The 25,737-nt window shown below is 43.4% G+C and overlaps 1 protein-coding gene across 1 annotated transcript in view; it reads right to left on the bottom strand.

The window, feature by feature from the left end:
* The window catches only part of COL22A1 (collagen type XXII alpha 1 chain), a 333,446-nt gene that overhangs the window by 285,853 nt on the left and 21,856 nt on the right, over nt 1–25,737 (bottom strand). Inside the window, exons 2-3 of the mRNA XM_084619138.1 lie at nt 17,877–18,037; nt 12,768–13,334 (exon numbers count right to left, since the gene is read on the bottom strand). Coding sequence (XP_084475264.1) covers nt 12,768–13,334; nt 17,877–17,967 — 658 coding nt within the window. The 5' untranslated portion in view covers nt 17,968–18,037. The remainder of the gene's footprint in view (nt 1–12,767; nt 13,335–17,876; nt 18,038–25,737) is intronic.

Below are 25,737 nucleotides of genomic sequence, written 5' to 3'. Positions count from 1 at the left end.
GCACTTAGAGAACTCCAGGGGGAAACCAGGAACTAACTAGTGACGGAGGAACCAAAGCTGGGGTCGGAAGTAGCCCATGTAACAGTTGTAAGGGCACCCACCCCAGGCCACATATTTGAGCTGCTATTCACAGGGCCCTGAGTTGGAACCCAGTGGAGCAGGGTGGGCCTGCATTCCCCTTCCCCCACCCACTAGGTGACATGGCCACTAACTCTCACCACTGCATCGTACTGCCAGATTCAGACTTCAACCCCCTGACAGGGCCCTCAAGGGGGTGGATGCTATCCAAACATATTGGAAGACAGTTCTTGCCTTAAGGAGCACGAGGCCAAGAATTTCAAGAATGGAGGCCTAAAATTGGTTCCCAAGTCCATATTTTAGACTCCCAAATAAATGGCCTGATTTTTTTTTTTTTTAAATTCAAATGTGGTGAGCATACCAGCAAGTCTCCTATACCTGTTCTGGAGGCGCTGGGTGCTTCGCAAGTTTGAAAACTGGGCCACTTACTTACATATCTGAATATGAACTTAGACTAAATTTAGACCCCCATTTTTGAAAACTTTGGTCTTACAATCTAAGACACCAAATCAAGAAAGCACCGTGTGCTTAACTTTAACTGTATGCCTAAGTCCAATTAAACATGTGCTTTCTGAATCAGGGCCTAAGAATAGAGTCTATAATAGGATTGGCAGATTTCTGCCAATTGCTGGAAGACATCAATGTTTGTTTTTAAGCATTATGTGATTTTTTTTATTGATTTTAAATTTTCACAGTTGTGGGAAATTATGGTGGTCAGACAGAGGTTGAGATTCAAAAAGTTAAAGCATTATAATAATTAAAACACAAATTAATATCACATGTAACATATACACCATTTAATTTAAGAATATTTACTAAGTTCTCAAGCAGCATTTTTCTTTTTCTACTTGCAAATGTCAATTATTGATAGAAATATTTTTTCATCAGGTTGTGTGTGTATATGGGTGGAATCGACGTTTGTCAACTTTTACTGATAAAAATCTAATCATTCCAAGACTATTTATAATCTAAGACAGATCTGATTCCGAATATCCAATTCTCCCTCCAGTACAGTTCTGTTCTTAAAATTTACTGTGTAACATTGGTATTTCATTATCCCACAGGGATCAGGCCTAGGAGTTGAGGGAGAATTGGATATTTTATTGATTTTGCTGAATGAGTCTAAGAACATAAATACGTACACATATAATGGAAGTTTTACCACTAGGACATGTAACATTAAAACACTGAAAAGAACAAAATAGTGAGTTTTAAATAGGGTGATTGGCAACTTCAAGTTGGTTTAAAACCTATTTGTGGTGGCACCCGCTGGGCTATTTTCATTTCATTTATTTTAGGGGTGTTGCGTGAAGGCAACTGAGGTTAACATGGGAGCTTGGACGGAGTTTCAAGACTCGTCAACTCAAAGGCCAATCTGGATCATCCTAAAGAGCTTGAGGCCTGGTCCAAGTCCTCTCCTTTGTGCCTCACGGACCTTATTCAACACAGCACTTAAACAAAGAAGGTAAGATTTTCAAGAGCCCCGACATTGCCAGTGTCTACAAACAGTAGTTGGAAGGCATGGCTGCCGCATGGCAGGCACACCTGAGCAAGCTCACGGCAAACATCAGCGTAGCAAAAAGAAAAGGAGTACTTGTGGCACCTTAGAGACTAACACAGATAGTTACCCAAGTACAGTCCCACCCAGGTCTCTTGGTACATCCTGGGATGACTCGCCTGGCCCACTGCTGCTATGCTTCTATTTTTATCAAAGTTACTGCTGCACCTGCAGGCCCAGTTGCAATGCAGACATTCCCTGAGGCACTTTGGAAACTTTACCCCAAGTTAATGAGACTTAGGCATGTCCATGAACAGAGATGATCTCTAGTACGGGCTTAAAAGCCAAGAGCGTGCTTAAATGCTTTGCTGAATCAAAGCCCATTTCTGTTACAGTCCAGGCCCCTGCAGTCAATAGGAGTCCTTCTTTTTTACCTCCCTGGGCTTTGAAGCACAGCCCTAGTGTGAATCTCAGGCTGCACTTATAAAAAGCTAATTAAAGTTAACAGAGCTTCTCCTTTAGAGCCAGCGATACAGAGCTGTGGTCTGAGCTGAAGACCCTCCTGAGTTTGATCCCAGTGCAGAGCTAAATCTGTTTTGTGAGCATTGCTTCATTACAGACAAAAAAAGGTAAATTGAAAGATAATGGGAAAAAAAAGAATTTGAGCCTGTCCTATTGTTCACATACAGGTTCTATTCTATACGCCTCCGCAGAAACGGCAACTCCCAGCAAAAGTGTCTTTCAGCAATGTTGATTAAAACAGCTCTCTGTCTCCTTCGCTGCTACCCTTAAGTGTACTTCAGCTGCTAGCTCATCTTTAGAGCATTGTTTCTATGCTGTACTGAGTCAACAGACTGCAGCAGGTGGTAACACCCGGCATCGTTTTCAAGAGCCAATTTATCACGATGTTTAGAAGGAAGATGAAGATAAAGGGAGTATAACCCACTCCTTCCACAGGTGAAGACTTGTCTGCAGCATGATTTAGGAATAGTTAAATAGTGGAAGCGTATGCTCAAAACATATTGTACACCTGACAATAGACCTCTCAATGGGTATCCTCGCCCCCGACTGCAAAGATGATGAACTTGAAAAGCTGGGAGATGAGTGCAGCATAGATACATGCAGAGTGCGTAAGCCTTTGTTATGGAAAAGTACCGTGTAATCACTCAGGCTGATATCCATAGCTGTCACTGTAAATAAAACTACGGCATTGAGTACCTGTGAAAACTAAGTATGGCTTTATTTACAGACTGACAAGTGTTTTATAGTAGAGGGAAGATCTGGTCTGAGTCAATCCTAAGAACAGGTTTCAGAGTAACAGCCGTGTTAGTCTGTATTCGCAAAAAGAAAAGGAGTACTTGTGGCACCTTAGAGACTAACCAATTTATTTGAGCATAAGCTTTTGTGAGCTACAGCATCCGATGAAGTGAGCTGTAGCTCATGAAAGCTTATGCTCAAATAAATTGGTTAGTCTCTAAGGTGCCACAAGTCCTCCTTTTCTTTTAATCCTAAGAACCTGATTCTGATCCCACATCAGTTTAAACACCCAGAGCCGACTCACAGAGATTAAAGTGATTTTTCCCCAAGGCGACACGGCAAATCAACACTAGAATTTAGGCTGTCCTGGATTCTAGTTCACGGCTTAGTCCACTGCACCATGCTGCCTGCATTATAGTATTGAAATCGCTTACACCTAGGCTATATTGTCATTGCCAGAAAGTGTGTTTTCACAGTGAGAAAAGAGACCTTTATCTCACTGTAAAATCCTAGTGGAGACAAAGCTCGTTACTGTGATGTCACTAGGTAAGGTCAAATCCAGGTGGGGTTTATAGTGTTGATCTTGTCTAGCTACATCATTGTAGCAAGTGCCTGCGCCTTTTGTGCACTAAGATTTTACACGCATTCACTATCTCATGGCAACCCCCCGCCTTTTTTGGCCATGAAGACATAGCCTTACTGTACATCGTTAAAAATCTCAAAGAATTTCTTAGTGTGTGGATCAAGTCATGGCCTAGCTCACACTTTGTTACCCGGGGTTCTTTCAACCCAAAGCTCTTGGTAACTTTTACTCTATGCGAGGTGGTGTCAGGAAATAAATCAGGGGAGACACGGCCGTCCGGCCGATAGATGGCTGGCAGAAACAGGACAACACAAGAGTTCTTTCGCTTAAAGCTAAACTTTACTTAGTCTCAAGCAATTATATACACGTCTGCAACAGGTTAGTAAAACACCCCCAACCCTTGATAATTACCAAAGCTGAGTGTGGCTCTCGAGTGGCACAGCGGCAGCCCGTCTGCCGGTGGGGAACACAAGATGCATCCAGAGGGAGAGTCCAGTCCTGAAGAGTCCCCCTACCTCAAACTTTTCCCCCTTATTTATACATTAGTAATAGAATGACATGTCCCTTAAAGCAAACTTGGTAAGTAAGCAGTTTCAATGGTCAAGTGAGAGGTTCCTTCTGATTATCAATTAAGCAGGTGTGGGTTTTTCCAGAGTTTGCAGCCTTGAGGCCCCAATAGACATTCCTGGGGCACATCCTGCTCTTGTAAGATGCATGTATCAGCAACTTCAACACAATTCTTATCAGGAAGGACCCAGGGTCAAGCTGTCCTCTCTGTGGCACCCAAAAACCCCTGTCCCCTCCTGCCTTGGTTAAGCTAAGCCTGCTGACATGGCTAATTTACAGCCTGCTGACTTGGCTGTTTGTAGCAATAAGCCATAGTGGTTTCAGGCACTTTACTGGTTTGCTAAAGTCTCCCCATACAACTTGATTGAATGGATGTGTCATTACACACAGTAAAACTATTTCCCCTTGTTTATTTCCCCTTCTACTGTTCTTGTCAACTGCTGGAAATGGCCCACCTTGATTATCACTACAAAAGGTCCGTCCCCCTCGCTCTCCTGCTAGTAATAGCTCACCTTACCTGATCACTCTCGTTACAGTGTGTATGGTAACACCCACTGTTTCATGTTCTCTGTGTATATAAAATCTCCCCACTATATTTTCCATTGTATGCATCCGATGAAGTGAGCTGTAGCTCACGAAAGCTTATGTTCTAATAAATTTGTTAGTCTCTAAGGTGCCACAAGTACTCTTCTTTTTTTTTACGGATACAGACTAAGTTAAATAAATTTAACTCTGAAACCTGTTACTCAGGGTGTAAATCAAGGGAAAAAAGTTTCCACCATATGTATGACAGGATCCACTTCTGAAATGCAGCCATCTCTGGAGAGTCTGCACCTGTCTGACATCGTACAAGAACACAGTGCAACAGTATAGGACATAAAGTGACAAAGAATGGTGCATCAGGGCAGGTTATCATCGGAGAAAGATCCTCTCAATATTCCTGACCAGCATCTATCTTTGGGTCCTATGAATCCCACAGTGGCAAGTTCTCTGCACTTTCTGCAGAACTCATACCTATTCTCCTTCATCTTTCGCATTAATGCCCTAATGATACCCTTACAATGGAGATTGTTACAGTTCCACATTTTGCATTCCAAAGCAATCAATTAATGATCTATCAAAATAAAGTCTGTCTAGATGTTCAACATCTTTCCGATACTTTTGCTCTAAATTCCAGATAGATCACCAGTTGGAAAAGAAGAGAATTTGGCCTTTGGGTGTAACTCGTAAAATCCCTGGTGAGATTGAAACACTAACCTTACAATTTAGTAACAAAAATAACCCATCCTTATAAATCAAGCTGTGCTCTACACTGAGGAAGGAATATTCTTAGCAGACCAATGCATGTGATGTACTTTAATTATGATGTCTGTACAGTACATTCAAGAACAAAAGAAGGTCTGAATATATCTCCAGAAAAGCTCTTTAATATCCTTACAAACTTGCCACAGGGTGAAATATCTTGTTGTTGTGAAGTGGGAAATGGTCTGTCTGTGCCTACCTCATGGCAGACTGTCAGAAAACAGGGCAGATGCCCCAAAGTACTGGTATGTTCTATAGATTTCACCAAGCCAGTGACAAATCTGATGACCTGAATCGCTATAGCAGTCTCACATTGGAGTCAGACAGTTCTCTTATACTCTCCAGTCTATCTTGCCACCCAGACAAACTGGACTTTGTGATAAAATGGCTATTTGTACATCACATTTATGTTGCTTCCAGTCCCAACAGACCAGTCACTTGCCCCAGATCAAGTGCTACTCTAGATCTTACACTAAAAACAACGCTGGTAGCCAATTCTATAGTAAACTAACTAAAGATTTATTAGCTAAAAAAAGGAAATTAGAGTTATTGAAAGGTTAAAAGCGGGTAAAATATATGCACAGGTGAGTCAACATTTGTAATTCCAAATGGTGGCAGTGATGTAAAACTGCAGGTTTCCCAAAAGTCTTTTCAGGGTATCCCAATTGTCTCCGGAGATCTCCACTCTGCATCTGGTACCCTTCCCTGTAAGAGTCCAAACAGTCCAGAGATCCAAGATCTTTCTTTGAATCCATACTGATAGCTTCTTCTCACAGAAAACAAGCTGACAGAGTCACTACCCATGTGGGCTTTTTCTTTAATGATGGAAAGTGATGAATACATTTTGAATCTTTGACCTCCGCTCATCACACACAATGACCACTGCTTCAAAATTAGCACTTTTCTGTTAAAGTTCTTCATTTTCATTCCACAAGGATTTAATTTGATTTAATTGGTGATTGGTCCTGCTTTTGAGCAGGGGGTTGGACTAGATGACCTCCTGAGGTCCCTTCCAACCCTGATATTCTATGATTCTATGATTCTAAGGCTTCTTTCTGGTTTGATGGCTCGTTTGATGGGTTATTTAGTTACAGGGGTATAGCCAATGTAAACGTATCCTACTACATCATAACGGGATACAGATAGATGAAAACAACGCAAGTAACATCCCACTAGTTTTTATGAATTTAAACACCAAATACACTCATATATTTAAACAATTACTTTGATCTATACTAATATACAAGTGAATTGGCCTGGGGCTCTGGCATGAGCTGGCACCTGGTCTGCCAGCATTACACCTAGATTTCTGTATCACTGAATTTTAGTACCTGGTCAAAAATGAGATGGTTATTGGTGGAAGTCAAACTTAAGCAACATAATGACTCTTGGATGAAATTCTCCTCTGTGCAGAGGGCCAGTTTAAGGCTTATGCACCACCTAAGTCCCACCTAAGGCTTCAAAAACAGTTTAAAAGGGACTTAGGTCTTAAAAACTGAGGTTGACATCACTATGGTGCTCAGGGGGGTGAAATATCCACACCCTGGAGCGATGCAGCTATGCCGACTTAACCCCCCAGACACAGCTACATCAATGGAAGAATGCTTCCATCAACCTGTCAATTGTTGCTCGGGGAAGCGGTGTGCCGACAGCAAAGGGAAACCTCCTTTCGTCACTCCAGTCTGCTTCTACACTGCAAGATTGCAATGGCATAGCTGCCGGGCTGTAGCTGTGCTGCTGTAGCACCCAAAGTGTAGAGGTGGCCTCAGGAAGGGCATAGACCTAACACGGGCCCTGCCCAGGGGAGAACTTCATCCTCTTCTGAATAAAACACAGAAATGGTAGCAAGGTTTGCATCCACACAGCACAACAATAAACGGTTCTGAAGCAAGCTGGTTTCCAAACCATGTTCCGGTCCTAGCAGGCAGGCAGTCTTGAATATCATATCCATTTAATGGGATTTTCTCTCCCTATAGGAACCATACAAATAGGGCAGAGGTACTAACCCAGTTTGGAGAGTGGTTCCATTTACATGGTTAAATTGTGTTTATGAAACTATCTGCAAAACCAGTACTATTTCAGCTGATGGGGACAGGCTTCAAGAGACCTTGCAGAGACAACTGTTCGTTAACACCGTGGCAAGGGTCACGACTCACCAGTTTAAAGCCTCTGCTGCAGAATAAGATGGACGAGATGGCTTGTTGGGTTAATATACTAACACGTCGCCTTTAAAGGCCTAGAGTTAAATGCTGTTTTTAGGGCTAGCATCAGTATCAGCATGCAGGCAGAACATGTGGTCAGAGACAGTAAAGCATGGTGTCACTGTTCATTGTAGGCCTGCTCTAAAGAGATTACCGTTGACTTCAATTCAAGCCCTGCGTGAATAGGTGCTCAGGTACGCAGATGCTGGGCATGGTATGAGAACATAAAAAGAAAGGCTGGCCTCAATGCCATTTCCCAGTTAGCATAGGATGACAAGGCCTAGAGCCAGCCATGATTCAGACTTCAAGGTCTCAGCATCATCCTTGCTAGATGCTGGTTGGAATCCTAAAAGCACCATTCAACTGCCAGTCTGTACGAGAAAGAGGCCAACGCTACAGTGTAGTGGTACAAGCAGTTCGTGACTGAGGTGCATTGGCAAAGCATACACCAGACATTACTAAGCCCACTTCTTACATGATACTGAAACTGAGGAATTTGCTATCTCAAGAGGTACCGTATGAATTGATGCTACTGAGATTCAAGATAATAAATGACCTCTACTTCAACACCAATGTTATCTCAGGATAAAAAGGCAATTGGATACTTAAACATAGTCAGCCTCTTGCATATTTAATAGGATTCAACTGGTCACCAGATTCTGAAGGATATTTTCCCTACTATATATTGGCAGGGACCACGGGAGGGTTTATTTCCCCTCAAAGCACTGAGGAAGAGTGATCAGTCAGGAGTGAGTGAGGATCTTGATCCTTCCATTCTTCAGTTCTCATGTACCACTTCACAGTTCTTTTATTTGAATGGACAGTGTGGAATGGGGGTGGGGGGGACTAATTTTTCCTTTTCACTTCTTCCAGGAGAAGCTGCCTTGCTCCATATCTGCTATAAAGAAACTGAACCAGCCTTGTCAGATTTTGCAATGCTTATTTTTGTAGCTTAAATCTTTATTCAACTTCTCAATGAGGAGACATACAGGTCCTTTAGGGTATGTCCACACTGCAATTAAACACCTGCAGCTGGCCTAGGTCAGCTGACTCGGACTACGGGGCTGTTTAACTGTAGTGTAGACATTTAGGCTCGGGCTGGAGCCCAGGCTCTGGGACCTCTTACACAGCAATGTTTAGCCCCGCAGCTTGAGCCCAAGTCAGCTGACCTGGGCCAGCTGCAACTGTCTTTTACTCACATGTAGACATACCCTTAGTGCACCAGGAAGGGCTTTCTACAGTCTAGATGCATTTCTGCATTCCAGAGCTGTAGTCTTGTCTCCTGCATGGGAGTACATCCCTGAGCCAAGGGCAACTGGAGGAAGCCCTAGGCTTTCATCTGCACCTGAGCACCTCATGTAACCGTTTATACCTTGTTCCACAAGCTGGGAATGGGCAACAGGGGATGGATCACTTGATGCTTACCTGTTCTGTTCATTCCCTCTGGGGCACCTGGCACTGGCCACTGTTGGCAGACAGGATACGGGGCTCGATGGACCCTTGGTCCGACCCAGTAGGGCTGTTCTTATGTGCCTGTGCATAGTGGGTGAAGGATGATACCATTGGGATTTGCACTTTGTCTAAGTCTCTATGCCAGGGGGCAAGGCAAAAAAAGAAGTAGGCCCAGAGTGTTAAAAAGGGGGTGGGTTCCTTTCTGCGTGGAGCCAGCTGCTTGCTTAGAAGCCAGGACATAGAATCATAGAATCTCAGGGTTGGAAGGGACCTCAGGAGATCACATGAAGCGCTAGAAAACACAAGATCTGCCCTATACATATTGTTTTGGAATTTAAAGGCTCTTCAGCTGCCTGAAGGGAACATGGGGAGATTCTCTGCTAATCTATTTTGTTTGCACCAGAAAAGCCTATAAATAAACCTCAAACCCCAGAGAGTTTTTTCTGTGCTTCACTTGCATTCCTGCTGAGTGTTAGCCCAGCTGCTCAGATCCTCATCCTGCCACACGTATACTGCAGACTGTTCCTCATCTGTCCTTTACCAAGTAAACACCAAAAAAGAGAATATAACCCAACGGATAAGTGGCCTTTCTTTAGGGCCTGATCTAAAGCCCATTGGAGTCAGTGAAAAGACTCCCATTGATTTTAGTGAGTTTTGCATCAGGACACACATTAATCTCTCTCTAAGATGTCTCGGTGCCACTAGATGGGACAGAACACCACACCCACGAGGTGTGTGGGTTACACATGCAATAATCTTCTTGAATCCAACTTCAAACACAGCCCAGATTTTCCAATGGGAGCTACATTCTCCCTCTGCAAAGCATTCCACTCACCCTGCCACTCACCTATCAAGGGCAATATGTTGCCAATATATCTTCATATTCTCCACATCTGCCTGCTCTCGTCACTAAATCATATGCAGGTAAACGCTATTTTGAAAGCATGAAGACCCATGGAACAACCCTGGAATCTGTACAGTAATACCTCTCCTCCTACCATCAGGCAAAGCTGTCGCCCAGGTTGGTCAGCTGGCTCTAGTCCAGAATGTAAATGGAAGAGTTTGGTAAAAATATCAGCCACTGACCCACGGTCTGCTGAGCACATGCATTATTTTCAAGTGTGCACTGTTTATTTCCATAGTGTCAGATCAAGCCTGAAGTATTATCAATGCGCTCAGTGACTCACTCACAATGATAAATTCATAGTCTACTATAGCAAGGATTAATGAAAGTTCAAAACGCAAATCCAGTGCGACCAGAGACAAGTGACACATTATTCTGGAGCAGCTGCTGCCCCAAACCTCAAGATCTACACCACTGCGCTGATCCTCACGTTTATATAGTATACTAAGAGTTAGGGCTGGAAGCGTCTTTGTTGGCCAATACAGTGCAGAAATTACAGCTCCACCATTCCCTTTCATTCCACGCATGTGTTCTGACCCGACACCCTTCCCCTGTAAACACCAGTTTTCCCCTACATTATTCACCCTAAGAAAGCTATCTGATCTCTGCCTTGCTGCCTCCTTTGGTGATACCTCAACATCCTCTCTCGCCAGTTTTATCAATGTCAAATTGCTCTGCCCACTGGGAGATTTTTTTTTTTTGTTTAGCTCTAATCTGACCCTAAATATTTCATTCATTAAAAAATAGCAAGAACAGTTCAGCCATAGCAAGAGGCAATACATCATCGTAGCAAGCTGAGCCGGTTTGCATGGACCTGTGTTTTCTGAAACTTTGCTGCATAATTCGGGTATTGCTCCTTTCACCCAGACTATCCTTCCCTCAGCCCAATCGGTAGTCACTGTTCTATCCCACACCCCTGAAGTCTTAATTTCACTTTGTCATTTGATGTCTTTTGCAGATCTGATTGTCCAACCGGCGTCCTGCCCTAACAGTTGCATGTTTCCCATTAGTTCATAGTTTTAACAAAGCCCCCACTTCAACCTTCCTAACTGTTATTACCAGCAGTCTGGATCCCATTGGTCTTATATAGAAATCAACCCACTAATTTAGTAATCTATCCCTTCCCCAAGGGGTTCCCCATGTTTAATAACCCTAAACCCCTACTCTTCATCCACATTTCAGGATGCTTCCTTTCTCCCCATCCAAGTCATGCCTGCAGATGAAAGCAGATAGTTCTGAGTAGTGTCAGTCACAGCCCTCAGGATGAAAAGCTATATGCCTTTCATAATTCCCTGGGCTTTAATTAAGCAGGTGTTACATACATGTACAGTGAACCTAATCTGCAATCAGAATGCCATCAAATGATAACATTCCACCTGGTAAAATGGGCAGATGATTCCTTGATCAGATGAGAGAGACCAAATGGTAATATGCACTGCAAGCATTTGTTTTAAGAAACTTTTCTACAGGAATTGGCACATATTTCAATGCAACATCAAGCCACTCTGGGTACATCAAAATGTATAGCTGCAGCAAATTTGTCTGGGCATATCCAGTGTTACATACAGCACGGAAGGGGATAATTGTTCCCATCTCTTTGGAACCCTGAAGGAATAAGACTGTCAGAGGTTTATTTTGGTGTAAGGAGAACCAACACCTTTGATCTGCACTACATCTAGGAGACATCCAGCCTAACTCCATTCGAGGGTGAGATTAGTGCCGGTGCACATGAACATTTATAAACTGAAGTCAAACAAGGAATTAATGTCACAACACGTTATGCCATGTTTGAGTCAGTCCACGACAATGCTGTGTTATCAGCACACAATGTCATGGGGAGAAGGGAGGGATAGCTCAGTGATTTGAGCATTTGCCTGCTAAACTCAGGGTTGTGAGTTCAATCCTTAGGGGGGCCATTTAGGGATCTGGGGCAAAAATTGGGGATTCGTCCTGCTTTGAGCAGGGGGTTGGACTAGATGACCTCCTGAGGTCCCCTCCAGCCCTGATATTCTATGATTCTATGACATCACCATCCACCATGTCACAGCGCCCCACAGAGACTCATCAGCTGTCCTGCAAACTCAGACCACATGATGCAGGGCAGTATTGCGAGTTTCATTTCCAGGACACATAGCAACCTTAAATACCTTGAACACAAAGCCAACCGGGTATATGTGGATCCAGTAGCTGGGAGCCCTTACATGGGGGCCATGGATGGGTAGTGCCTGCTTTTCCAGCTAAAGAGCTGGGATACCATTCATAGCAAAGTATAGCAGCCACAGCAATGCCGCCGTTGGGGCACCCCTCACAAAAAGTGTTTACTCAGGTTAAATCCCATTTGGCTTCAGAATGGTTATTTCCAGGGCTGCTGCCTAGTGACAGATTAGCTCTACTCCACTATACCGTCTAATGACAACACAGCAAGGAACCAGACCCCACCCATATACATAGGCTGCATAGGATGCTGCAACCAAATTCAGATGAGATAAAACTTCAATTCTATGTAAGAATACATTGGATACAGAGTGTAAGAGATCAAACAAACAGTTTCCAATGAGCCACTACATGAGAGAAACAGACAAATTTTTATATATAATTTCAATTTCCAGAAATATATATACATTATTTCTCTTTGATTTGATCCCACTGGAAGTTGACCCTTGGTTAATGTTGTTTTGGCCCATACAACCCAGAATTAAACAGACGATGATTGCCACCAGCAGTAAAGTGGCTTCTTAAAAAGTGAAAAATTCAGAACACTATTGGATGAATGGATCAATGGATGAATATGGAGGGAGAGAAAGAGAATAGGACCCAAAGTTACAAACAAACAAGAATGAGGGAACATATGTATAGGACTTTCACAGACACACGATTACTCTATTACAATTCTCTGTGTATTAAAGTAACAATGTCTCTACTTACTTTCACAGAGCCGTCGTCTCAGTTTCCCTCGTATTTTATCAATGGCATTGTAATCAGAGACGTGGAACACATGGGCAGATTTAGGCTCCGAAGCAATTTCATCCAATTCCTCCTTTAAGGCCTCACCAACTCCCACAGCAAAGATCCTTATTCCAGCCTTACGTGCCGCAGTGGCTGCATCCATGACATAATCCTGGCTCCTTCCATCAGTCAAAAGGATAGCCACTTTCTGACTGGTTGGGTCACCAGGCCTCCCACCAGCCTCTTTGGAAAAGCTATAGGTGTTGATATACCGGAGGGCATCGCCAGTATTTGTGTTACCCCCATAATACTTAATGTTCCTTGCAGCTTCTTTGATTGCCTCACGAGTTTGGTACCTTCCCAAGTCAAACTCTGTGGCTGGCCTGTCACTGTAACGTACCACTCCTACACGGGTCTTGTCCAGTCCGATCTCAAAGGTCTCCACCAGATTAGACACCCACTGGCGGACCTTCTCAAAATCTTCTTTACCCACACTGGAAGAGGTATCCAAGATGAAGACAAGGTCATAGTGGACATTCTTGCAACCTGCAGGGGCAATGGAAGATTCTGCTAAGAGAAGCTGAAAGAGGATCATCACACATACCTCAACCTCTCTAGTCATGTCTATTCAGTGTACTGCCTCTGTGCTGGAGGCATCTATCGCTTTGTCCCACAGAGGGAGCACAAGTTTTCAGTCTTTCTTCCCTGTGATTTCCCCCTCATCAATTTTGGGAGATCTATAGTAGATCTGGACACCTCTGTTACTTTGAATTCAAACCCTCTCCTTTCCTTCTCTGCTTGCTCTGTCTCCACACAATCCTTTTGCCTACACTGTCTGCATTAATATGAGGCTGCTCTTCTCTTTTAAAAATGTTAGCAATCCCTTTTCCATTCCCACTTCTAATGCAGCGCATTGAAAAATATTGTCAGATCAAGAGATCTGTGTTGACCATGCCATTGCCAACCTTGACCTTGAACAGTGAAGTTTCCATGTTCCCTCTCAAATGATAGTGTTAATTTATTTATGCTTAGCTACAAGCTACTATTTTCCTCCTCACAATATCTCGGGGAGACAAGTTTATAAAAGATTATTTTTATTCTTATTCTGTTTGCCAGTGTATGTTGACTAAGGGACGATTCCTTGAATAGTAGCGTGGCTTCCTTGACAACAAAGCACAGTTCCTTTGCAAAGGAAACGTTTCCCTACCCCCACAACCAGCCTCTTGTCTTCAGTTGAAATATTCATAATCTGAAGTCTGTGTAATCCAAAAGGCCAACAGGTTTTAATTGCCATTTTCTTGCACCAGGAAGCAAGACTGGTAGTATATTTCGCAGCCACCTTCAAGGAGAGCTTATCACTTTTTCCTGCTTTGCTAGAGCATTTGCAAGCCAATAGGCTACATAACCACAAAAAGGCCAGTAGGTAGGGAAGGACAGACGACACAAGGTATAATCAGAATGTGCCACTCGGTGGGAACTGTCCCTATCAGTGATGAATTAATGAAATCCTATGTATGTCTGAGTTCATAAAGGGCTAAGTGATCCTTCAGGAAGAAAGCTGCTATATAAATGTCATTTATTTTATGTAACGAGAACGTCATGGCCCCAGATCCTCCAGGGAGGTGCAACTGCTTTGTGCCGCCCACTGCCACCAAAATGGGCCCATAGCACCAGAATAACCCGCCATGGGGAAAAACACCTCAGAATAGAGGGATGTAGGGGCCGAAGAGCTGGCATGGCCGCTTCGATGCCACCTCTCCCCCTGCTGCAGAGTCAGAGCTAAGGGGCCAGGGTTTTCCTATATCCTGCTGATCCACAGATGCTGCTGTATCAGCTGTCTTCAGACCAACTGACACTATAGTCTAGCCCTGCACGCAGCTACTATGCATGCAGCAGAGCCAACCCAGCACCTGCTAGAAAACCTTCCCATAACTCTTGTGATATATGAAGCAGGAGGCGGGTATAGCTCCCTTTCATGGACACCCAGCCAGCCAGTAGTTATAAAATCCCTCTTAGTAGCTGTTCTCTACTTGCTCTACCTGTAAAGGGTTAAATAGATAAAAGGAAATGAGTGGGCACCTGACCAAAAGAGCCAATGGGAAGGCTAGAACTTTTTAAAATTGAAAAACGACTTCCCTTTTGTTGGTCAGTTGTTGTTCTCCTGGGGAGAGGCGGACAGGGCAGAGCTAGGCTGTAAGAAGCTTGGGCCAGGTATGAAAAAATCAACAGTATCATACCGAGAAACTACTCATTTAAAACCCCAGATATGTAAGTAGATCAGGAAATGTCTAGGAAGACACTATTAGGTTTATCCCTTTTATTTCTTTATGGCTTGTGGATTCCTCTGTGCTAACCCCAGGTGCTTTTGTTTAGCTCGTAACCTTTAAGCTGAACCTCAAGAAAGGTATTCTTTATGCTTAATCCTTGTAATTGGTCTTTTAAAAATCTAGCAATAGCCTGAGTTCCCAGATGTCTTTTCTTTTTTTTAGTTAATAAAATTCACCTTTTTTAAGAACAGAATTGGACTTTTGTGTCTTAAGAAGTTTGTGCACATGTTGTTTAATTAGCTGGTGGCAACAACTGATTTCCTCTCCCCCCCCTTCTCAGCTCTTTCAGGGAGGGGGCGTGAAAGGGCTTGAGGGTACCTCACAGGAAGGAATTCCCAAGTGCGCCTTCCTGAGCTCTCAAAGGGGTTCTGCACTTGGTTGGTGGCAGCATCTACCAATCCAAGGTCAGAGAAAAGCTGTAACCTTGGGAGTTTAATACGAGCCTGGAGTGGCCAGTATTTATTTTTAGAGTCCTTGCGGGCCCCCACCTTCTGTACTGTAAGTGCCAGAGTGAAGAATCAGCCTTGACAACTCTTATTAGTGTGCGTCACCTAAGGAAGAGTGACGTGGTTGAAACAAAATGAAAAGCATCTGAAACCCTCCCTGAGTTCAGTCTGGTGGTCATGCAGGGGTTCCAGAAGTCCTCTCTATTCCCTGCTCTGATCATCGTAGATTACAAATTAGCTCTGGGAGCAGCCAGTCATCTTCAGGGGTCAGCTGGGCAACACGCTCTGTGCTCCTACATTGGTGATGGGAGCTTTGGAGGACTGCTAAGGGGGGAGGGGGGGGAAGAGAGATATGCCACTCAGCTGTCCCAGAGAAGCAAACTCTACTGGGAGGTTGCCCGGACAGATGAAGATGACTTGTGGTAGGATCCTATTGAAGGGCAGGAAGACCGGTGTTTGAGGGGAAATAAGATAGCTCCCAGGATTGCATGATAGAGGGTAGAGTGTTTACACAGGTCACAGGATTCCATATTTCCTGTGCTTATATGAACAAGCATTTGTGAGAATCACCCATCACAAGTGTTAACCCCTTTGCAGATGAACGCCACTGAACCTATTCTGGTGCTGTTGACCATGAACATTTTATGGAACATCATCTCTGTAAAAGCACCGTGCACATTTCTGGAGCCATATGAATGACCACCCTGCCAACAGTGTTCAGCTGATACACCCAGCCATTCAATAGGCAAAGTCTATGTGGGCATGCCTGGAACACTGTACAGCCAATCAATCAATCGTTCTGTGAGCGGACAAACATAATATACCTCTCACAAAATGACTTGAGGGCGCATGCTGGCTGGAACATGTGGGTTTTATGCTATGAGACGCCAATTAAGCTATGTGCATATATCTCAGTTAGAATGCAGTTAGAGTTTTGTTCTGTTCCGTTCCCTGCATAATAGATAGACATTATATGTCATTTAACTGTAAAATTCAACCAAACTGGTCCTCAGCTCTAAAGGCTACGGGAAAAGTCCAGCATCATTAATCTATTCTGTCTGGACAAAAAGGGGTTAAGCAGAGCTAACTGAAGAACACAAAAGGTTTAAACATATTCAGCAATGTCTATGCAGGTTGCTTCTTTTAGCACATCTCAGCAGGTGATAGTAAGTGTAATTTAAAACCATACAGAGCAGAGAGAAGGAATCCCTTCTCCATTCAGGGGTGACTGTCCACAAAACAAGGTTGTTGAGGTAAAGCTACTGAGGTGTATTCAGGAATTAATACAGGAAAATCCTATGTTTAACAGGGCTAATCCTTGATGGGTCAGTGATTCTTTGTTTATATACTTGACAGAGCAAAGCAAATGCTGCAAAAAGGTTTTCAGTGAATACTGGTCCAGATCTTTAAACATATTCCTTTCCACTGCATAGAGAATCTTTTCCTTATTTCTCAGAATATTATAACAAAATTGTTTACTGGCAGAAAGAAATGGTGGGGATTATTACCAGGAAACATGGTCAATGGAAACATGATTCTAAGGGTTAGGGGCCATCCAGTCAGCAAACAGAATCTTTCCATGTGACCTATCTCCAAGCAAAACAGCTCACAGACAAACTACAGGCCCAGAATTAATACTGAAATGCCTTGCTCAACAAACCAGTAAGTTTGACACCATCATGACCTGTTTGCAAACAGAAAAAGAGACCGTTTATTCTTTTTTTTCTTTTTTACTAATTATTTGCTCATTTAATGATAAAAGTTTACATTTATATAGCATCTCTCACCCCAAAGTGTTGCACAAATTACATCTGTAGTTCCTATACTGAGAGCAGCTGCTACTGAGTTCAGAGGGGTGGCTACAGTTTCCTCTCATTTTAGAATAAAATTAGCTAAGGACACCAGAGGGCCGTGTCTCCTGTGAAAAAGGCCAGGATATCCGAGTTTTTAAGGTGTCGTCTAAAAGACCCTGAAGATCTGATTCAAAGCCCATTGAAGGCAATGGAAACACTGATACTGACTTCAATGGGGTTTGGATCACGCCTGTACAGTGTAAACTGCATGCAACTCAGGCTAGCCTGCAAGACTGAAAGTCTGAACTAACCCTGCTACATCCTGGTCTTGTAGTGGTTACAGGATTCTAATTAAGTCCAGATTTTTTCAGCACTAAGCTATCCCGTCTCCGTGAGGTCTGCTTACTATATTTGTAAGGGTGGGTACACTGCTAGCTTCTTCTACAAGAGTAATGCCCCAAGCAAAGTAAAAATCTAGGTAGCTTTTCAATACTCGGTTGTCCCAGGAGCATCAGCACATACCTGCTCTTTGTGCCTGAATTCTCTCTCCACCCCAGAGGAGTGCAAGAAGAATCAAGACGTAAGGCACTCGATATCGTCCCGTAAGGGGCATAGCTCCCTTCCTCTCAGACGCGCTCACCTCTTCGCCGTGGTGAGAAACGGTCTATAAATCCATCCCTTGCCTAGAAAAAAAAAGAAGAGGAAATTGGAGAGAGTTTATTAACTAACAGAAGCACAAGACTGGAGGAAACAAAAGCAACAATACAAGCTCTGGGAACTGCACATTTAGGGTCGTCTCCTCTGGCTCTCGTTTTACTTGAATAGGCATGGGCTGTACCGAGACAAAGAGGCAAGGAGTTCACCTACTTTTCAAAAGCTAAGGTCTTTTCTCAGGGTCCTGCCAATGCAGAGCAGCCCGAGTTGTCTGAAAAGGAGAGATTACTAGATTATTTTAGTTTAAATGAGCCCATCAGCAACAGCACAATCAATGCAGCAGATTGGAAACCACTCCTGACTTGAGCCTCTCATGTATCCACCTTAGGAAGCACACAACTCAGGTCAGAGATAACGTTTACTGCATATCATACACAGCCCGTTGCTAACTTACCAGTGACCACTTTGAGTTCTTAGAAGTCAGAACTGCTGTGTGCTAATAATATTGAGTACTATTCATATATGAATGCCTCACCATCAGGTACCTTTGGCCTTATCTACATGAGATGGTTGCACCAGTTTAACTTAGGGTATGTCTACACTATGGTGACTATACTGGCATAGCTATGTCACCGTAGCTATGACAGCAAAACCCCAGAGCGTAGACGGAGCCTAAACTAATGGAAGGGTTTTTTCCTAGGAATACCATCTCCCTGAGCAATGGTAGCTATGTCAACAGAAGGATTCTTCCATCGACATAGCTGTGTCTACAATGGGGCTCAGGTCAGCATAGCTACATCGGTCAGGGGTGTGGATTTTTCACACCCCTAACTGACATTGCTATGTCAGTATAGACCAGGTCCAGAAGTGTTATTTTACACCAATTAGATTAAATCAGTGAAAACTACTGAAGGGGACAATCTTAATTTGGTTTAAGAGTGGGCTTATTTTGATTTAGTTTAGAGGAAACCACTGAAAACTCACCTGGTTTTGATACAAACTAGAAATTCCACCGGATTCGGTAAAGATTTGCTAAAGTTTTTTAATACTGGGCCAGCTCCATGTTTTTTTAATCAAAAACACATTTGGTGAATCTTTAACTGTGCTCCTTATAATTATTTGTTTTACAGTACGGCTCACAGTGCAGTTGATGTTGTCTATCCAAATACAGGCAGACAGCACCACTCTGAACTGCTTCCAGTCTAAGGAAACATTTTAAAAGATACTCTCAAAGCTTCTAAAACCACGTTTTCCTCATCAGTGTACAGAGACTCCTCAGGCTTGTTGCCTCACTGAATTTGTGTTTCCTCCATCACTTACATGCACATGGATTGCCTGTTGCGAGATTGCGACACGGAAGTGATGGGCTGTGCATGCTGGTTTATTATTGTAGCATTGATCCTGAGTACTGGGCTATTTATTTTCCTCTTTGAACCATTTGTTTTGGTGGAAAACACATATCAGAATAATTGTAGAGGTGCCAAGGCTATACTTAAAAATAATATTGGCAGGTCTAAACTTTGTCAAGATAGATCAATGTTCCTCTAAAGTAAATGAAGACATAATATGGGCTGGGGAAGCAAAATCTAAGAGCCCATTTGTACAGATAAAACTCTCATTACACCTGTGTAACGGCAGGAAGAATTGGGTGCTGTATATCCCAAAGCGGATATCACATATGGGCATGGAGAAGCAATGCTTCTCACACATCCTCCTACGTTCATTAGAAATAACATTTTGGAGGTGACAGTGTATCAGAAAATAAATGCAATAAAATAGAATTGCTCATTCTCAGCAGACATCTGAAATGTAAATGCTCAAGAACCTGCTTGGGTTAACTGGCCACTGGAATCTGAAGGATCCCAAATCAAACATGCTGGTGAATGGTTTCAGAGCAGCAGCCATGTTAGTCTGTATTCACAAAAAGAAAAGGAGGACTTGTGGCACCTTAGAGACTAACCAATTTATTTGAGCATAAGCTTTCATGAGCTACAGCTCACTTCATCCGATGAAGTGAGCTGTAGCTCACGAAAGCTTTTGCTCAAATAAATTGGTTAGTCTCTAAGGTGCCACAAGTACTCCTTTTCTTTATGCTGGTGAATGTTATTGATGCAAGAGTTATCTATCCTTGGTGGGTTGCAGCCTTGAGGCCAGATAGGTGCTGGTGTTCCAAATTTTTCCAGCAGGTGTCACTATGGCACGAGGCTCAGAAACTCTGGCACTAGAGAAGGGCGCATAGTGATAACTGAATTGAAATAGCTTGTACACTTGTAGTCAGAGTGTACTTTTAGATAACCCCCACGACTGAAATTCCAATCAGAGCCAATGATATTGAAAATGGCTATGAGAGTTTTCAGCCCGAGTTTTTAACTTATTTGAAAACTCTGATATTCATAGAATCATAGAATATCAGGGTTGGAAGGGACCTGAGCAGGTCATCTAGTCCAACCCCCTGCACAAAGCAGGACCAACCCCAACTAAATCATCCCAGCCAGGGCTTTGTCAAGCTGGGCCTTAAAAACCTTTAAGGATGGAGATTCCACCTCCTCCCTAGGTAACCCCTTCCCAATGCTTCACCACCCTCCTAGTGAAATAGTTTTTCCTAAATATCCAACCTAGACCTCCCCCACTGTAACTTGAGACCATTACTCCTCGTTCTGTCATCTGCCATCAGTGAGAACAGCCAAGCTCCATCCACTTTGGAACCCCCCTTCAGGTAGTTGAAGGCTGCTATCAAATCCCCCCTCATTCTTCTTTTCTTCAGACTAAATAACCCCAGTTCCCTCAGCCTCTCCTCGTAAGTCATGTGCCTCATGTAGCTTGTAAGAGTCTTTCACTCCCAGAGGACCATCATACCTGCCAAAAATCATACATGACCAGGCTGGAGCATTCTGGTTTATGTAAATTAAAGACAAAAATGGGGGATGGGATCTGCGGATTCCTCCCTGCTAAACATTTGAAGAATTAAGTGCCACTTCATGAATCTTAAAAGATATTTCAAAATAAATTTTTATGTCAAGGGGGAAAATAGTGAACCTGAACACCTGCTCCAAATCTAGGCAGGTGCTGTGACTATTCAATATACTTACATAGCTCCAAACCCTTTTTGTTCTAAACCTGGGCCTCATTTGAGTAGAGAGGGTTAGTTGTGCAAAAATATGTCCTATTGTCTGTTTTATATATGGAGGAATTAACTGAGGCCCTGATTCTGCAAACTTTTACACAGGTGTGATACTTTATCTTGAGTGGTCTGTCACACTGAAGTCAATAGGATTACTTATCTCAATAAAGTTACACTTCCACATATACTAATATAGCAAAGCTGGAGGCAAGGTATTTTCAGTGAGGGGTCTTCTACTGTGGAAGTCATTCCCATTTTAGTTTACTAAAGTCAGAATTTGCCGACTCTGAGGTTACAGTGGAAATTTTTTTTTTCTTCTCTCTCAGGCCCTTCCTAGACAGAGGGATAAAGAGGTACATGACAGAGATGAGAAAGTTTTCGTTTTGGAGAGATCCAGGAGCAAGAGCGTCTTCTTCCTCCTCTTCTGTATGGCAAAGAAAAATTATTAGCAACGTTCAAATAACCATGTCCACATTAGTGAGCCAGTGGGTAGGTAGCTCCAGAAGTTTATTAGTGCAAGTCTTAGATGCTATTGGTAAACGATAGAACTGGGCACTGATTTACAATATAGTCCATAGTTTGATTGGTGTCTATACAGTGGCCGATTAGCCACTGGCCTTATGGGGCCCATGCCCAGGGTCCCCAGAAAAGTGGGTGCCCTCACACCCCAACCCGCTCCACCCGCCTGCCCAGAGCTCCTGCTAGGGAGCGGGGTGGGAGTGCGGGGTCTTGGCCCACTCCACCTGCCCAGTGATCCTGCCAGGAAGTATGGTCAGGGCATGGGGGCTTGCCCCGCTCCGCCTGCCTGGCTCTCCTGCTGGAGTGCTGGGCAGGGTAAGCCCCTGCACCCCAACCCTTTTCCCCAGCAGAGGGGGGCACTGCAGGTGGAAGGGGTGGGGAGGGGCCCCCCACTTGCTCTGGCCCAGGGCCCCACAGAAGCTTCATCCATCTCTGTGTCTGTAGTCACACTGTGGGTTGTCTCTCATGTTCCAGAGGTGAGAGAGATGACAGCATCTGCCATGTGATTCTCTGAATTCGTTCAATGCGATCAGCCTAACCTGTGGATGCAGCAGGTAAATAAACCAGCCCGGCCCACCAGGGGGCTTACCCTGGCATGCCGCGTGCCAAAGGTTGCTGATCCCTGGAGTAGAAGGTACTTAAATTCAAAACAGTTTAATTCGGGGCCTTCAGGCTTCTGCTTTTACGGCAAACTTTAAGAAATATCAGATACAGTGCAGAAGTTAGAGATGGAAAAAGACGTATTAGGCCATCTATTCCATTATTCCCTACCAGATATTTTCCAGTACTTTGACCAGTTTCAATTATTTGAGTGATGGGATTTCCACTGCTTCTCTGAAGACTATTTCCACCTGATAGCGGCAAACATACACAGCTCACACACTGATGCTGCAAAGATCAATTATTCAGGGTGAAATGTAAGGAACATGCCTAGTTATGGACACAGTTGTATCACTCAGGCAAGATCCTTGCACATTTGCTGGAACGGGACAATAGAACAGATCACATAAATTGGAACATTCCTCTTCCTGCTGAGTCCAGTTTTTTATTCATTGCTTAATTTCATCCCGTTACTCCTGGGCCACTAAATGTGACAACGGGCCATGTAAATTTAATGTCCCAAGTACTCTGCATTCATTACATGACTTTTCATTGTCACCCTGATGAATGTCTTCAGTATCCATCAGCTCTAAAGAAGAGGTTAGCCTGAGGTAGAAGCATGGTGTCTAATTATATAGCACTTCAGAAAAATAATACAGCACGTTAATAAATTCTGCATCTCAGTATAGCCGGCTTGCTGTGTGTGTGTCTTCAGACTACTCAACTAGGCAATTTAATTATCTAAATTATTGCTGATGAGCAGGAAGTGGACCAATAAAAGAGAGGTGGAGGGGAGAATTTTTATCAGTCTGCATTTCCACATACCTTTGTTTGAAGCTTTCTAAAAGATTCTTCTGATAGCATCTAAGGCATATCTAAGGCATTACAGGCCTGATCTGTAGCCCACAATAGTCAATGAAAAGACTCCTATGGACTTTGGTGTGGGTTGTATGAGAAGCTCCATGCATTGCAGAACTTCAGAAAGTCTGTACTAGAGTAAAGATGGGCCCATAATGACTGATCCCTTCCAAATGCATCCTCAAGACCAAACTCCTGCTGTGATGCCTACAAGAAGTCAGCCAAGCAGTGAGGGCTGGCACGAGTGGCAGCCACAGACACTGACTTCATTTATTTATAAATGAGAGATTTATTATAAATTTATTTATAAAGGAGAAATGGGGAGGGGAGTGACCTTCAAATGACTCAGAACTATCAATGAGTGCACCACTGCCCTATCTGAACACTTTCTCCAGTCCGTCCTCCCTTTCTCGTTTATTATATTTAATAGTTGTTTCCTGTCTCAAATTAGATTATAAAGCCTTTAGAGCAGGAAGCAGGTATCCCCTAGCATAACAGTGCCCTGATCACGCCTGGGGCCTCTGGGTGCTACGGTAATATAAACAATAGTAAGAAGAACTACTTACTCCCGGCTAATTCTAATATACAAAGGAGCACCAGCATTTCACTTACATCCGCAAACAACAACACCAGTATCCCAGTCACTTCACGATCCTGAAAATGTCCATCTTTGCTGTCTAAAGGCCCTCAGGGATATGCTCAGGCCTCTCTCTACAAGACCTTGTCTCTCTACAAGACCTTGGATAAAATTTTCAGAAGGGCCTACGTGATTCAAGAGCCTAAATCCCAGTTTAATCAGGTCTAATCCAGATGGATTAGAAGAAGCATTGATAGATTTCAGAGTCCCACAGCCAGAAAGCCACTGATCCTTGGAGTTGTAAGAATGGTGTGGAGGGCGATACGTGAACTGGATGCTGACAGACACAGACAGTGGTGTGAAGTGCTATGGCTACTGCCGATGTGTTAAAGAGGGCATGGAATTAATCTGGGGTACAGTCCATCTAAACCTGGGAATGTAAGTGTTAGCCAAGATGGACAAAGCCACTGTCTCATCAGATTACACACCCCTGCTATTAGCTCTCTTCTTGTATTTTATTATCATTACATTTTGTGTGTATGATGCATTTACAAAAAACTCACCTGTGGTGGGTCTTTGTTACACAACTTCAGGACACCCACATGAGTTTAATAATAAAATAATAATAATAATATCTAGTAATCTAATTAATCCCTTGTGAAGTATTATTAAGTACCATTCAATACCCCTCCTCACCCTTTTACATATACATTTTACTGGTGGGGTTGGTAACACGACCTATTATTAAAGTTGTCTGACACTTCACATTATTAGATCCTGTTTTCAGAGATTTATAACTTTGCCAAACTTTAACCATTTAGACTGACATTTTCCATGCCATGTATCTGCCTCAGTCTGGGATTTTTTGTGGGGGGGTGTGTGGGGTCAGAAATTTCAGCCAAAACAGTCCAGCTGTTTGAGGATCTAGGAAAAAAATAGGTTGTTTTGCCCACGTTAAGAAATTCTGGTGACCTTTTCTTTGAATAGCTGTGGTACTTTCCTGCTTTGGAGCAGGGACCTGAGATTTGCCATCCCTGAGAAAATCTGCCCAAATGATAAGTTTCTGGAAAATCACATTGCATATGCTCAGTTGACACTTGCTAGATTTTAACAGCTGAAATCGCCAAAGATTCCATCCTCATTCAGCACAAGAGCCTTTCATTCCTCCTAGTGCTGACCAGGCTGTGAATGCTCCATCCCCTCACAGCTTGTGTGTGTGTGACCAGCTGGACCTGCTCTGGGGATGAATGAGGGCTGTGCAATGAAGGCTGTTTGTTTGACCCCTGCCTCATTAGTTGCAGAAGTTGGAAGGTGCGTAGGAAATGAGGCAGAAGACTGCAGGAAGAGAAAGGACAGTCTCCTGGTCAATGCAGTTGAATGCTGCCCTGGAGAATATGATTCTCTCTCTGCCTCTGGCAAAGAGTTCCTATGTGATGCTGGGCAAGTCACTGAAACCAACTTCTCACAAGCGGTCACTAATTGTAAGTTCCTCATTTCCTGGGTACCCAACTTGCTACCCTGGGGCTGATCTGCAGAAGTGCTGAGTACTTACAGCTGTGGCAGATGTCAGTGGGTGCTGTGCTTAAAAGGGCTATATAATGCCTAGCCTTTTGAAAAATAAGGTCTTAGGTGTCTCAGATTGGGCACCTAAAATTAGTGGATACTTTTGACCTTAATGTCTCTGTGCTTCAGTCTCCCAGCTGTAAAATGGGGATAATGCCACACCCTCGCCTCACAGGGATTTGAAGTATTCAGATGAGCACCATAAAAAAATCCATGAGGAAATTCATAATTCTGTCTTCAGGGCAGGTTTTGAATAGTTTACAGTAAATGAATAAGGCCAAGGCCACACACTGAACCAGGACAATAAAACAAAATATTGAATAACTGATGGTTAAAGGGAGCACTGTCCTTCCTGTGCACTGAATGAGGCAGGACTTCGGTGGGGGGTGAAAATAGCATATAACGTTGTAATTAAGGACGTGCATGTGCTATATGAAGCAAAAAGGCCAAATGAACGTACACAGGCAACCTTTATTTTGGCCTTTTCTAAC

The sequence above is a fragment of the Lepidochelys olivacea genome, assembly GCF_965140295.1.
Source record: "Lepidochelys olivacea isolate rLepOli2 genome assembly, chromosome: 2".
Classification (NCBI taxonomy): Eukaryota; Metazoa; Chordata; order Testudines; family Cheloniidae; genus Lepidochelys; species Lepidochelys olivacea.
The sequence above is the reverse complement of the archived record's forward strand: the minus strand, read 5'-3'. Positions and strand labels throughout refer to the sequence as shown.